Consider the following 15,895-nt stretch of genomic DNA (forward strand, 5'->3'; position numbering starts at 1 on the left):
GATAAAGTAGTTTTCATAAGTTACTAAGGGAAAAATATTTTGTAATCTTCAGTACAGAAAAGTAATGATTTATAATCTAGAAATTTGTAAAGAGAAGCAATAAAGTTGACATAGACTTGCCCCCAGAGTCCTGGGTGTGTTCATTTGTTCATTCACTGCATCTTTCCCATGACTCTGTGTACACACATGGCTGTGCTAGGTGCCCTACCTCTAGAACTCAGCCACAGTGAATAAATGATACACTGAGTCTAAGAGGCAAGTGCATTTCAGATAAGGGTCACTTCCGGAACACTTACTATATCCAGTTATGAGACATACCTAATTGATGGTTTAAGGAAGTTAAGAGTAAGGTTCTAACTGAGGATGATTTTGTTCTCTCAGAAAAAATACTTGCTTTCCTTGCTCCTCCTGCTGGATTTGGAGAATCACTGGGTATATCCAGAAGGGCATTTTATAAGTTGCAAAAGTGTTGGGGACACTTTTTCCAAGCAGACTGGGTATACATATTTCCAACTCTGTTGGCAGGCCCATGAAGCTTGTGGTCCGATGGAAATCGATTCAGCTCTGAATACAGTGCAGACGCTTAAGAATGAACTGCAGGATGCCAAGATGGCAGCCGTGGAGAGCCAACTGAAGCCACTTCCAGGGGAAACGGTGAGCTGTTAGAGCCAGCTGGGGTGCGGGTGTACCTTTTGTTATGACGTTATTAAATTATTTGTTGTTAGGGTGTTTGCTAAATGTTGCGGCATGTTGAGAAGTTTCTAATCCTGTGGTCTTTTTCTGAAAAGAATGCCCAGGGCAGCTGGAGGAACTAGGTTTGGAGTTATGAGCGCTGGATTCTACACTCAGCTGTATCATCAACTAGCTGTGCATGCGTCCCATATCTCCTCTATGTCTCAAGTATTTTATTTACGAAGTGGGTAGCAATGAGGCTATCATGATGCACATAGAAAAGATTATTAACAGTCATTTTAAAAAAACATTTACTTAATGCAAAGCACTAGGATGGACAACGGCAAAGTGCGTCCATACAGGAAAGCCATACTGCAAATGGAATAATGGCACTAGAGGTCTACTGTGGTCGTATTACCACACCTCCTGATGCTTATGTCAGAGTTTTGTTGGCTAAAACTTTACCAGTCCTCCTCATTTGTATGTACTTTCTTACATGACTGAACATTGCTAGTAAAATACCACCATGTATTAAGCACCTGTGAAGCACTGTACACACACAGTCTAGTTTATCGTGATAGTAACTTTCATGAGCAAGTTTTGTTAACCCCATTTACAGATGAGAAACACAGAGGCACAGAGTTTGTCACCGTTCTGTCCAATGTTATCTGCCAGTTAGGAGCCGAACCATGGTTTGAATTCAGATTTGCAGGACTCTAAAACCTGTGCTTTTGAGAGCTTCTGGCTCTTTGAACGAACTGAAGACTTTTAGAATGTAAAGGGGACTTCAGGCGTAGAACAATGCCTGGTACATAGAAAGCACTCAGAAAATATGTGTTAAATCAAGTTCACCTAATAGTAAAAAAGAAGAAACTCAGGCTCAGAGAGGTTAAGTCACTTAACTGAGGTCACCCAGTTAATGACAGCGTTGGGATTGCCTCCTGGGCCCACAGCTTTGCAAAGTGGTCCAGAAGAAGTCTCTTTGCAAAGTTCTATACCCCAGGGAGTGCAAGAGAGGCTGGCATGACATGTAATTCTATCTTTACATAGAGCATAGACTGGTCAGTTAGAATGCAGGAAAACATCATGAATTTTTAAAGAAATTGCTCTAATAAAGTCTGTATTGTGTCGTAACATATTGTTTGCTATAATGGACCAGGCTCTATTTTTATTGGAAAGCATTGCCTCTCTTGGAAGACATGTTGCAAGGTTTAAAATGCATTTGTTTTCTGATGCCTTTTTGTACTCTCGCAGTATACCTGGAAATTCTCTTCCAAAACCTCATCTAGTAATCAAATAATTATCCATACCCTAGGCCTTTACTGACTTCGTTCCCTGAATTTTTTATTCAGTTTACAAAGCAAAATAACATGCTGTTCATGGGAAGCAAGCACTGTGCCCATTTTCATAATCTCATTTACCACTCCAACCCTCTATTTCTATTGCATTTCCTTTCAGTTGGAACTCCTCAAAGTATAATGATCAAATTGAACAATGTTAATGGTCCCACATGCCAGGAAGGTGGTGCAGCTGGATGTCTGCCCACTTCCTGCCCAGCCATAATTAATTCTTGCTAAGGATTTGTTGCAGGCTTTCTAAATTAGCTTTAAAGGCATAATACTAATAGCTACCATTTGTTGAGAGCCTACATTAATTCTCTGAAAACCTTCTGAGCCTAGGTATTATGATCTCCTCAGGAAACTGAGGCTTGGAGAGGTTCAGTAATTTACTCAATCTCATGCTAGTAATTGGGAGGGGAGGGGGCATGGGGCAGGGATTTGCACCCAGATTTGTTTGTTCTAAAGCTCGGGCTCCTTCTCCTGTACCACCCTGCTGCGGCTTAGTGCCATTGGTGGGAAAGAGCTAGGGCTCAAAGTTTGATCTGCATGATTTTTCTAAATTATGCTAAGACCTCAGCAGATGTTCCTTTTCTTCTACGTTCTTTCCCTCCTTGAATATTCTTGTAGCTGGAAAAATGTGCTCAGGACCTGGGAAGCACATCCAAGGCTGTGGGCTCCTCCATGGCACAGCTGCTGACCTGTGCTGCTCAAGGCAACGAACACTACACAGGTGAGACCCACGCCCTTCATGCCGCTGTGGCCAGCTTCAGGCCACTGGGTGTAGTGGGGGAGGAGGAGGAGTTCATTCCTTTGACAATACACGTGACATTTTTCTCCCAGCAGTTCACCATATATTTTTCAAACACCATGTGCTTGTTACCGGGCTTGATACTAAGCGCACAAAGACTAATAAAATAGGATTCCCCCAAACCATTTATGGATTGCCCCCATTAGACTGTAAAGAAATAGTAATTGTAGACTTCCAGGTCTATCTGTGAATCCTGGAATGCCGCTAAAGTAAAGGCATAAAAAAAGGTTAAAGAGAATAAGAGATGACAACAAATAAGATGTCAATGGAATGTGTGAAAATGGAAGGAGACAGATGCGTGCTAACACGTAGAGGCGAGTGAACAGAAAGCTGAGGGGTAGGGGAACCAGCAAGGAAGCAAGCTGATTTGTGCTGCAGAACCCAGCGGGGTGAGGCCAGGTGCCCCTGAAGGTAGGAGACTCCTTAAACAGGAGTCTCTATAAGGAACAGATTGCACAATCATCAACTCTAAGAAAAGCAGAAAAGTTATAAAATGAGGAAATGTTATTGTGGTAGGAAGTCTATACATATCTCAAATTTTAAAACCAGGAGGTTTCAGTATGAGCACATTTCTTAAAAATATATATGGAAGGAAAGCTTAAGGAATTGAGTGGCTCTAGGAGTGAGGGTGAAGAGGGGAGGAGTGGGTTATGGATCATTGCTTTTGTTATACAGTAACACGCTTGACTTCTTTTTGAAATATGCATTATTGTCAAAGTATAATATATGCACAGAAGACAGCATAAATCCTAAATGGATACCTTCATAAGGTCTCACAAATTGAAAGCACCCAAGAAGCCACTACCAGGATTGAGGAATCAAAAACATCTTCAGCCTCCCAGATGCTCCCTTGTGCTCCCTCCCAATCACTGTATCCCCACTCTCCTTCCCCAGAGGTAAACGCTCATGGCTTTTAACAGCATAGATTAATTTTGCCTGTTTTTGAGCTGTAAGTAAATGGAATAATACAATATGTGCCCCTCGTGCCTAGCTGCTTTTTCTCAGCACTATGTTAGTGAGACTCATCTGTGGTACATACAGTGCTTCTTGCATTTCCATTATCTCTATGGTATTATATTACATGAATATAGCTATTCTTTATGCTGTTCTTGGGCATTTGGGTTGTTTCCAAAAGACACTGCCAGGAACAAGTCCGGTCCACGTTGTTTAGTGAACATAGTAAGCATTTTCTAGCTGTGTACCTAGGAGTGGATTTCCTAGGTCAGAGCTTCCCCATGTGTTCAGTACATTTCTTTCAGCAGTGTATGGAAGCTCCAGTTGTTCCGTATCCTTGTCACCACTTTGTATCATCAGTCTTTTAACTTTAGCCCTTTTGGTTTGTGTGTAATAGTATCACATTATGATTTTAATTTGCATTTCCCTGATGAACAGTGCCATCGAGGATCTTTTCATAGGTTTATTGGCCATTTTGTGAAGTGTGTTTGTGTCTTTTGCCCATTATTTGAAAATTGGGTTATTGTCTTTTCCTCATTTATAGGAGTTCTTTGTTACTTATATGTATTTCTTGTATATTGTGATTTGCATTTTTAGTCTCTTAAAGTGCCTTTTGATGAACAAAAGGTTTTATTTTAATATGTTCCAATTTATACTTTTTTTCTTTATGGTTAGTACTTTTTGTGCCCTATTTTAAAACTTTTGCCTAAGATTAATGCAGATGTTCTCCTCTGTCGTATCCTAGAGCTTCACTGTTTGATTTTCATGTTTAGAACTTTGATCTATCTGGAATGAGTTTTATTTATGTGCAGTAGGATTCATTTAATTGTTTTTCCACATAGATATCCATTTGACCCAGCACCACTGATTGAAAAGGCTACTTTTTCCCAATGATCGTTAGTGTCACTCTGTTGTAACATAAGTGAACATGTATGTTTGGATCAGTTTGTGGTATTTGTTCTTTTCCATTGATTTAATTGCCTGTTCTTATATTAGTACTGTGCTTCCCTAATTACTATATTGCAGTTTTATACTAAGTCTTAATGTTTGGTAATGCACATCCTCAACTTTGTTGGTTTTCCTCAAGTTAGTGTTGATTATTCTTGGCCTTTTCCATTTCCACATAAATTCTAAATCAGCTTGTCAATTCCTACAAAATAATAATAAAAAATACTGTTTTCTTAAGCCAGTATTTTTAAACCACTATTGGAATAACACTGAATCAATTTGGGGAGAATTGACTTCTTTATATCATTGAGTCTTCTAATATGTGAATATCCATTTATTTAGGTCTTCTTTTCTCTCAGTACAGTTTTATGGTTTTCTGCATAGAAGTCTCTGTTTTGGTTAATGTGTGCATGACATACCTTTTTCCATTCTTTTACTTTCAATTTTTCTTCATGCTTATATTTAATGGATTGGGTATCCTCTGAGCTTGTCATTGTTCTTTGGGGAGGGCAGAGAGTATTTGGTGGTGTAACAATCTTTTTCTTTCAATTGGAGTATTTTGTCTGTTTATAGGTAGTGTAATTACTGATATGTTGGGGTTCGAGTCTATCATCTTACTATTTGTTTTCTCTGTGCCTGTCTCTGGTAAGTTCCTTTTTTTCCCCTTTGCTTGCCTCCTTTCAGATTCATATGCATTTTCTAAATTCTATTTCCTTCCTCTTGATTAGCTTGTTAGTTGTACATTCATTTACTATTCTTTTATGATATCTTTAAATCTAAGTTACTCTGTTTACCTCTTCCTGCATAATGCAAGAATCTTGAGACATGTTAACTTCATTTACCTTTCTTTCAATTATTTTATTGTTGTCTTTTTTTTTTTTTTTTTTTTGAGATGGAGTCTCACACTGTTGTCAGGCTGGAGTGCAGTGGCACTATCTTGGCTCACTGCTACCTCTGCTTCCTGGGTTCAAGCGATTCTCCTGCCTCAGCCTCCCGCCTCGGCCTCCTAAGTGGCTGGGACTATAGGTGTGTGCCACCACACCCAGCTAAGTTTTGTATTTTTAGTAGAGACGGGGTTTCACCGTGTTGGCCAGGTTGGTCTTGATCTTTTGACCTCGTAATCCGCCCTCCTCGGCCTCCCAAAAACAAAGTGCTGGGATTACAGGCGTGAGCCACCGCACCCAGCCTTATGTTTTAATTCTAGGTATATTTTCATCTCCGCAATATAGTCTCAGTATTGTTCCAGGTAGTCTTTATTCATTTGGATTTCCTCCCATAGTTGCCCTTTCCATCACCGTTCGTTCCTTCTGCGACTCCAGGAGCTTTCATTAGGGATCATTTCTCTTCTACCTGGAGAACTCCCTTCATTATTTTCCTTAGTATTAATCTACTGGTGACAAGTTCTTTCCATTTTGGTTTGTCTAAAGATGCTTTTGTTTAGCTTTTATTTTGGGTGGATAATATCACTTACACAATTTTAGGTTGGCAGTTGTTTTCTTCCAGCACTTTGGAGATGTTATTCCATTGTTGCTGGCTTCCTTTATTTCTGTTGTGAAGCTATGAAGGTAATGTGGTTTTTTTTTCCCCCTTTCCTTGCTTTTTGAGTTTTTTTAGTCTTTGATTTTCCAGCAGTGTGCCTGGAGGAGTTTCCCTGCATATTTATCCTCCTTTGGGTTGCAAGTGCTCGTTGAAAATGGGATTTGTTGTCCTAGGCCAGTTTTCAAAAAATCAACCTTTGTTTCTTCAAATATTGCTTCTGTCCCATTTCCTTTCTCTTATGCTAGATCATTTCACTGTGTTTCCTACATCTTCTGTACCCTTTTCTTCTTCATAGTTTTTCTTTTCATGCTTTATTCTCAGTATCTGCTTTTGATCTATCTTCCAGTTCACTTTTCCTCTCTTTAGCAGTGTCTATTCTGCTTTCAACCCCTTCAATTGAGATTTTAATTGTAAGTATCATATTTTTCAGTTTTAGAATATCCATTTGATTATTTACTTATAGTTTGTGTCTCTGCTGGAATTCTGTATGTTGTCATCTAATTTCTTCAACATATTTATCACAGTTATTTAAAGTTGAAGTCCAGTATCCTAATATCTGGATAGCCTGTAGCCTGTTTTTATTGTCAGGGATTTTTTTTTTTTCCCACCTCTTGGTTTTTCAGCCATTGGTTTTGTCTCCTGGTGTTTTCTTTTTTTTTTTTCTTTAAGACTGAACATTGCTATTTTAAATTGTAGAGGTAGTTTGAGGCCCTGAATTATGTTTTTTTCCCTACATAGGATTACTCTTCGCTTCTGGCAGGTGGTTAAGGTAAGGACAGATCACAATAAAAATGCAGGAACTGAGCTGATTGGAAATTGTGTGGTCTGTTTCCAGTTTACCTTTGAGGGTGTAGCCCTTGTGTGTCCTGTCTGAAAGGGTTACTGTTTACCAGGGCTATTCCGTTTTTTTGGGCTCAGAACTATGCTTTTTCTCTTCCTAGACCCATGAGATATCAAGAAACTTTACTCAGCTTCTTGGCAATAGGTTACAAATTAGGAAATGCCTTTAGAGAAAAAGCAATCCAGAACATTGGACTCACTCCTTCATTTCAAGATCTTGGCCCTCTTTACCTTGGTGCCTTGGTATTTCTCCAGTGTCTTCAAATAAATGTTTTATATATGTTTTCCAGAGTTTCTGTGTGGGAAGGCTGGTTTTCAGTAAGTTATTCTGCCATCACTACAAGCAAAATCCTCTTTGATTTGTAAAAACTGTATACATTTATTACTTGGAAAATAAAAATTTTAATGAGCACAATAGGAACACAAAGTTATAGTACAGTATATAAAGTACCTGCAATAATAAGAATGCAAAATTTGATCCCAATGGGAAGGTAGGGGAAATTTTCAGAGCAGAATTGACACTTAGCGAGGGCTTTGTGGATTGTTTAGGACTCCTTTAGCATTCTAGGAGGAGGAAAAGTATGATAAAAATCTTAGAAAATCATAGGGTAATATGAGATATTTAAATTTCAAAAATGTCTACACTTTCCCGAAGTCTTGCCAGCTGTTGTGTAGATGATGAAATGCATATTTAGTAGAGAAAAGACTACTTTACAGGTTGCGTCATCTCATACCAATAACACCCAGGAAGACATGCTATCTAGTTGGTGTCTGAAAAACAGCCTAGAAGTAGCCCCATTTAATTTTGGCAGGCACTGGAAGGCAGTTGCATAAGTGAGCACTGCATGTATGATGGCTTAAAGATGAGAGAAGGATGATGGAAGGAACTGAAGATGGTGAAAGTAATAGGCAAAGAGGAAGTGAGAAATAAGAGGATAACGCTGAAAAGTTACGCCAGGGTCAGATCCTAAAGGGCCTCATAAGCTAAAATAAATGAGTTATACTTTAACTGAAGAATATGTGAACATGTTTTTCATCTGTGGACACAGTTCAGATTGCTTTTTGTATAGGTTGCCCTTCCTCCTGTGTGTAGAATAGATTGGACGGAAACAAAGTGGTAGGCAAGCAGGCTGTTGCATTAATCCAGGTAAGAGATGGTAGTGTCCTACAGTGGAGACGAAGTGGTGGATTGAAGAAGCAAAAACCCAGTCGTTCTTGGTGACTGGTTAGAAGTTAGTGGAGATGGTAACATGAACGGTTCCAAGTGTTTGGCCTTATAGCTGAGTGAAGAGTTGTATGAATCACTGATGGGAACACAGGACCATTGGTAGGAGCAGGGGAGGTGAAGCTCAGGAATGCTGGGTTCAGCACTAAATATATTCCATTTGAAGTGCTTGGAGAATATGCAGTGAGAGCATCATTAGGCAGCTAAATCTTTGGCTCTGAAACTCAGTAGAGAAGGCTGGGCTGGATGATACAGATTTGAAAATTATTGGTAAAATGATAATGATTGGAAGTAGATAATTTTGCCAACAGGGAGTGGTAGAGTGAGAGACAGCTTATCAGTTGTAATCCTGAAGAACCTGGCTGGTTAGGGAGGAAACTGGCAATGGAAATCTTTGAAAGAAAGAAGAACATGGAGCTGTGGAGAGGGCAGGGAAACCAGGAGAGAGGGATGTCTCTAGAGCCATAGACACAGTTGCTGCCCAGAAAGTCATGTCAAATGGGAGACTTAAGCATCCATTAGCTTTAGGAATAAGGAGGTCACTATTCTCCTTGTTGAAGGCAGTTTCAGGAAGGTTGGAGAATGGATGGGAAGCAAGGAAAGAGAGAGCGTGTGTGGAAAACTTCTCCATGGGTCTCAGTTTCCTTGTCCATAATTGAGGTGTGTGGGATTTTCAGAAGTTGCACGTGAGCTGCCACTGGGCTGTATTCTAATGCAAGTGTGTTTCTGTTTGGCCAATGCAGTTTTCAAAATATATTTCTGTATAGCTGATTACAATTACACAGAACCCTTTGTAAATACTTTGGAACAGATAAAAGATTTGTGTCATACCTGATCTTTGTCTTCTGAGGTTGCTATGTGGCCCAATACTGTCTGGATACACAATCCACATGAAGTCTGGTAAAGAATAGCAACCATTATGTAGAATGCTACTATATTTGATATCACTTGATATGCCTGTATAAGACTCTGTTACTGAGTATCATTTAAGATCCAGATGGCAAGAATACTGTGAAAGTAATCTGTGTTTTCAAAGGACTGTGGTTATTGAAACAGAAATCTGCTTTAGTATTTCACACTGGTGGTTCTGGTAATGTGGTGCACACTTTGACTACAGGAACAGTTCCATTCGGAGGGTGTTGTTTGCTTGGGGATCTGACCCTGTAGTGATGACCACTGAGAATGTTGCTGTGCGTTCAGCCATGCACCGCCATGGGTGTTCACTGGGCTTTCTGACCTCTGGTGGCCTTGTTTCATCCTTTTGATGGTATGGCTTCCTCTTTCCAGAAACCTGATCTCTCTCAAGAAGATCCTTGATGTGCTTTGAGATTTCACAGTGAGTCCTTAGCAGAAAACACATGGGATGGACCAGGTTGTTCTTGGAATTTAGCTCTTCTGATTTCTGCGTTTTTTAAAATTGTATGAGTCTATGAAAGGTTTTTCACTAAATGGGTTTCCATAAACATGTCTTTTCTAATTGCATATGATAAATGATTTACTCCTCCAAACTTACATACGACTCAAATAGAAGCGGATTCAAGAGTCCATATGACAAATGGGAAGACAAGAGGAGAGGTCTAGAAATCACAGCCTAGAATCTGCAATGGTCAGAGCTAGGAACTCAGCCTCTCCTAAAACCCATGAGAAAGGGAGGCCCAGAGGGAAAAGGCAGCAGTCTAGACCACACAACTAATCAGCAGCAGAGCCAGAGCCAGATGAGGTCTTAACTACATCTGGCGCTTTTCTGAGCAACAGCATCCTTCAACCCTGTGCCAAAAGCTTAAGCGTAAAATGGAATGACCATTCTCCTCAGATTGTTTCTCTCCTTCACCTTAGCTTTGTTTACCTTTGTGCTTTCTCTTCTGGGCTTCTCCTCTGCCATAAAAAGCACTTAGTTTAAAATTCTTTTATTCTGCCAGCTGTACTCAGAAGTGCCATGGGATAAATGATAGATTGGCAGCTTTGTCATTTACCTTGATTAGATCGTAGTTTTATATCCCAGCTGTGTGATTTACTAAATATTTACATATTAGCAAGTCTGCAGCACTGCAAACCCATCTGGTTTTATGGATCTGAGGCCTTTCACACTCTATTGTATCTCAGAGCCTCACCCTCAGTGAGGAAAAGACCACCTGCTGTGGAGGTGCTGACTCAGCTGAAGCAGTGGCTAGTAAAGACCACACTCACTGGTGCCGAGAGACCTTCCAGCTCAGTCCTGTAGAAAACAGTCATTTCAAAAGTTCAGTGCGAGAGAGACATTGATTTGCGTATTTTTCATGTAGATCTTATATGTTCTAACAAAAAGGGCTCATAGTTCTCTACCGCAAAGAGCGCTATAAAGAATATTTGACCTCAAAGTGAGGAAAGCTCAGATCTAGCTCTCTTGCCACCTCTGGAAGTGTTTGTGGGCAAGATATGTCTCAGCACCAGGCTTCATCTGTGAAATTTCATGAGATGAGCTCTAGGGTAAGCTGTTCAGCGATTCTCAGGCGTTATATGTGTCCTGGCATCTCCAGTCTTCATCCTCTTCTTGGGTGTGCCAAGGACTGCGTGCCAGGTAGTAAGACTCACGTTTTTTCCGCATGAGGTGGTGCTACAGCTTTAAAGGACTAGTTTATATTCATCGTTTATCACCAAATCCCATCATCTGTTTAGATGCAAATTTAAAGAGAAGCAGGCACTTCACAAAAGAGGATATCTAAATAGCCATTAAGTACATGCAAAGGTGCTCAACATCATTACTCATTAAGGACCTAAAAGTTAAAACCTCATTGAGATGCAGCTACACATGCATCAGAACGATTAAATTAAAATCCGATGCTACCCGGTGTTGGCTAGGTTGTAGAGCAACCGCAGTTCTTACAGATTGCCAGTGGAATGTGTAATGGTAAATTCATTTTGGAAAACTGTTTTAGTAGTATCTTCTAAAGCTAAATATATACTTACTGTATCACCTAGCAGTTCAACTCCTAGGTTTATATCTAAGAGAAGTGATCCCATATGGCCACTTGAATATATATATAAGAACTTTCTTGTTAGATTCATTCATAACAGCCCCAAACAGGAAACAACCCAAACGTCCATCAACAGGAGAATGGATAAACAAATATTGGCATATTTGTATAGTGGAATACTATATAGCAAGAAAAAAGAATGAACTGCCAGACATCACAACTTAGCTGAATCTCACAGCATTATGGTCAGAGAAAGCAAGCAGACACAAAAGAATATATATATGTGGTTCTGTTAACATGAAGTTTAAGAACAGGTAAAAGGCTGGGCGCAGTGGCTGACGCCTGTAATCCCAGCACTTTGGGAGGCCGAGGTGGGCAGATCATGAGGTCAGGAGATCGAGACCATCCTGGCTAACACAGTGAAACCCCGTCTCTACTAAAAAAAGAAAATACAAAAAAATTAGCCGGGTGTGGTGGCGGCCATCTGTAGTCCCAGATACTTGGGAGGCTGAGGCAGGAGAATGGCGTGAACCTGGGAGGCAGAGCTTGCAGTGAGCCAAGATCACGCCACTGCACTCCAGCCTGGGCAACAGAGCGAGACTCTGTCTCAAAAAAAAAAAAAAAAAAGAACAGGTAAAAGTAGTCTAAGGTAATAGATGTTAGAATGGTGATTACTTCTGGTATGAAGGGAGCATTGACTAGCACAACTGATGGTGGATATGTGGCTGTATCCATATGTACCAATTCACGGAGCTGCACATGTAGACTTGTTCACTGTAGTGTACTGTAAGTTATGCCCCAGAAAGACAATTGAGAAGAAAGGTGCTTTTAAATGGCCTCCCGCAAACATGTGCATGAACATAGCCAGGTAATTCCATCTGTGTACTCACTCCCGTGCACTTGGTGTTCTAGGTCTAGGGACAGTGGGGCAGTGGGAGCAAGGGAAGTCAGGGGGAAGAAGTCTTTAGTATTGCATTTGTTATTAATGTGTCTCTTGGTTTGGCCCAGAGCCAGGGGGATATATTTCTGAAGCCAGCTACTTCTTTGAGAAACACAGCAATTCAAATTTTATGAAGACTAATCTGCAGCTCCCCTTCTGTGCCAGGCCCTGGTCCAGAAGCTTATTCCTAAGTAAAATGTGCCATTTAGATGGAGTCTAATTGGAAATCTGATGGACTTTTATCCCCAGGGGTGGCTGCTAGAGAGACGGCCCAAGCTCTGAAAACACTGGCCCAGGCCGCCCGTGGAGTGGCTGCATCGACAACCGACCCCGCGGCCGCCCATGCCATGTTAGATTCTGCTCGAGACGTGATGGAGGGCTCCGCCATGCTCATTCAAGAGGCCAAGCAGGCCCTGATTGCACCTGGAGATGCAGAGCGTCAACAAAGACTGGCTCAGGTGAGGCTAGGAATGAGAAATTGTGGTTGTCATGGTCATCATTAACGTGGACATGTGGTCGGCTGTCTCCTGGGCACTTTTCCCTGATATGAACACTGACACAGCAGATGTTTTCAGAAACTTCCAAAGGTCATAACGATGCTGGCCATACATGATACTCACTTTTGTAAGTCTTGCCTAGTATTCTCCACAGTAATGTGTGATCTGCTTAATTCACAGTCAGCAGTGGGCATGGGGGCCTTTGAATTCTGTCCTTGGGAGTTTCCGAGCCAGGACATAACATGCTTGTTTTGGGCCTATGTGTGCTGAGCTGTATTGCTGTTCCTTGCCAGGGAATGAGGTAGATCCGCTAGGGCTGGCCACTCAGAAGTTTTCAACCCTGGCGCTCTATTACTTCTTTAAATGATTCTTCGACTGCCTGATGGAACCAGTTGGCTAAGGAGCATCCAGGCAGAGTCCTAGACGTGGGGCTGGGAAGGAGATGGCTTAGATGAGAGGGAATGACACTCCCCACCTCCAAAGACCTTCCTTTTAATTGAGGATACCAAAGAATGCAAACAGGGAGCCACCAAACATTTCTAGGCAGCGTGAGGGCAGCTCCAGGTTGTGCTCAGAGCACCCCACTTGCCCTTGGGCAGAGTGAGGTTTGGGAGGATGGCCCCATGAGTCACTGAGCAGAAATTAACCACAGACCTTCTAATTGTGATCCAAAAAACTCAAGGTCTCCTTCCACCTCGGTGACCTCAGCAGGGCTCCCAAGAAGGGAGATATTTTCATTTCTCTTGGTATAAGAAATCTTTGCTTTAGAACCTCACCTCATGCTGGAGAGTTCTATATTTGAATCACAAAACTGTGGCTTACCCTGGCTTTGGGGAGCAGGTGGGATGTGCTGTGTCACTGTGTTGGACCCTTTGCTGAGACAGAATATTAATCCCAATAAGAGGGTGGAAAACATCTTCTCTCGGACAAGGGGCCTGGATGAGGTGATGTAAGACAGGTAACAGTGGCAGGTGGATGCTGGTGGGTCATTTCCATATCTGTTTCAGCTCTGCATGTTTCACTGCCCATTCCCAACAAATGTGCAGAAATGTTTGTACTTAAAGGTGCTTCTCTCCCTCCACGAATTCAGGTGGCTAAAGCCGTCTCACACTCCTTGAATAACTGCGTAAATTGCCTCCCTGGGCAGAAGGATGTGGACGTGGCCTTGAAGAGCATCGGGGAGTCCAGCAAGAAGCTGCTTGTGGATTCGGTGAGAGGTTTTTAGATTGAGAAAGGACACTGGGGGACTAGGCTCGCATTAGGTGTGAGTGAAGTCTTCTTCTCTCCATGAGATCTTTGAGCAGCTAACCCTTCCTTTAGGAGTCCTGTTTTTCCCACCAGTCTTTGTTTTCCGTGTTTTGCTGTCTGATCAACAAAGTTCCCAGGTGGAGCTTTTAAAGTTTACTTTTTCTTTGAGCCCATGTTGCCATTTCCTCTCGGATCGTCCCAGTGAGACAGGCAAAGGGGTATGTGATCACCTGTCTTCTCATCAGGACATCTCAGATAGTGACAATCAGGTGTTGGAAGGGTACATGTGTCCAAGACTCAGTGAGAGAGCGAGTAGTCTGAGGAATTTCACCTTGGGGCCTGTTCCCTTCCCTGCTTTGTGAGTCTGCTGAAGGGAGGGTTTGTGCTTGTGCATCTTTGTTTCTTCTCTGCACAGGTATAGAGGCAATATATGTGGGTGATGAATAGAGTCTAGCTTAACTCCCTAGAACTTTTCACAAATGGTTATCATTCTGCTAGATGACATTTAAAAGTTATTAGCAAAGGCCACTAATATAATTGGTGGCTCTTAGTTTGGAAGAACGTGATTTGAAGTTTGAGAGCATCTGTCTTTTAGTTTACAAAGCTAAAACTTAGCTTTCATCTTAACAGAGACAAAATAGGGTAGAGTTTTAGAGAATGGACCCTGGAGTCGGATTGCCTTGGTGTGGATCCTGTCTCTGCCACTTAGGAAACCTTGCGCCCCTGTAGATAGCTTACATTTTTAGATCCACAGTATCTAGCACTGAGTAGGTGTTTGATACATTTAAATGAATGAATGGATGTATATGTTGGTGGTCAAACCTATTAATAAAATGGGCTCAGATGACTCAGAGCCTTTTAATCGTGATGACTCAAATGCATCTCTGAAGAGTCTGTCTCCCCTCCACAATACCTTCCTTTTATCCCTCCCCTGCAAAGCAGAATGTCTCATGGGGTGTGCCGTCTGTTCCCCACAGCTACCTCCAAGCACGAAGCCTTTCCAGGAAGCCCAGAGTGAACTGAACCAGGCAGCAGCTGATCTGAACCAGTCTGCTGGGGAAGTGGTCCATGCCACCCGGGGCCAGAGTGGAGAGTTGGCTGCAGCCTCTGGAAAGTTCAGTGATGATTTTGATGAATTCCTCGATGCTGGCATTGAGATGGCTGGCCAAGCTCAGGTGGGTGTGGAGGTGGTTGTCTGGAGTTGACCTTAGCCTCTCCTCTCGTATGGATAATCCATCCTTGAGACTGACTGAACAAATAGGAAAAGGAACCTGGAAACAGGCAGGCCATGGTTGCATTCTTTTTGCTGCTTAGGAAGCTCATGCCCTCATGGGAATGGCATTCCCAAAGATGCTATCAGCTTATGCATGAGGTGCTGTTAGTAATAAAGAATAACTTCTCCCATGATCCTCCAGCAGAATTCATAGTCTTACTATTTGGAGGGAGGGTAGGAGGAGGGAGAATGTTTAACAAAGATTAGAACAGCTCTTCAAATGTGGGATAATACAATAAAAATATATATGTATTTGAGGTTTAATGGACCATTCAGATGGTCTGTGTCTAATACAGAGTGTCAAGTGATTAAAAATTACCTCCTTCAGATGAACAGATAAACCCCTTGTTTAGAACAAGGGAGCTTGACTGATCTGGTGTCAGCTTGCAGAGCTGCGTTTTTTGTTTTTTTTTTTTTTCTGCGCTCCTTTGACCTCCCTAAAAGAGATAACCAGGGTGTATCTTCTTCTAGTATCTACAAAGAATTGTTTCTCAGATGGCAACCGGGTGAGAAATGTGTGCTTTCCCGAGTCAGGAACTTCAGGGATGCAGTCAGCTCTGAATATCGAGACAGTGCTGGTCGTTTGTGCCAGGCCGAGATGTACAGCTCCTTGACAACTCCAGCATTGTTGAGCAAGATGCTGGAATCGCTGCCTGG

At 41.8% G+C, this 15,895-nt stretch overlaps 1 protein-coding gene across 13 annotated transcripts in view; it reads left to right on the forward strand.

Annotated features, from left to right (window-relative positions):
* The window catches only part of TLN2 (talin 2), a 452,474-nt gene that overhangs the window by 334,443 nt on the left and 102,136 nt on the right, over window positions 1-15,895 (forward strand). For all 13 annotated transcript variants that reach the window (XM_063698575.1, XM_055364066.2, XM_055364059.2 and 10 more), the window contains 5 exons: window positions 526-654; window positions 2,640-2,742; window positions 12,470-12,678; window positions 13,808-13,927; window positions 14,943-15,140. In XM_063698575.1, the coding sequence (XP_063554645.1) occupies window positions 526-654; window positions 2,640-2,742; window positions 12,470-12,678; window positions 13,808-13,927; window positions 14,943-15,140 (759 nt within the window). The remainder of the gene's footprint in view (window positions 1-525; window positions 655-2,639; window positions 2,743-12,469; window positions 12,679-13,807; window positions 13,928-14,942; window positions 15,141-15,895) is intronic.

The sequence above is a fragment of the Gorilla gorilla genome, chromosome 16 (assembly GCF_029281585.2).
Source record: "Gorilla gorilla gorilla isolate KB3781 chromosome 16, NHGRI_mGorGor1-v2.1_pri, whole genome shotgun sequence".
Classification (NCBI taxonomy): domain Eukaryota; kingdom Metazoa; phylum Chordata; class Mammalia; order Primates; family Hominidae; genus Gorilla; species Gorilla gorilla.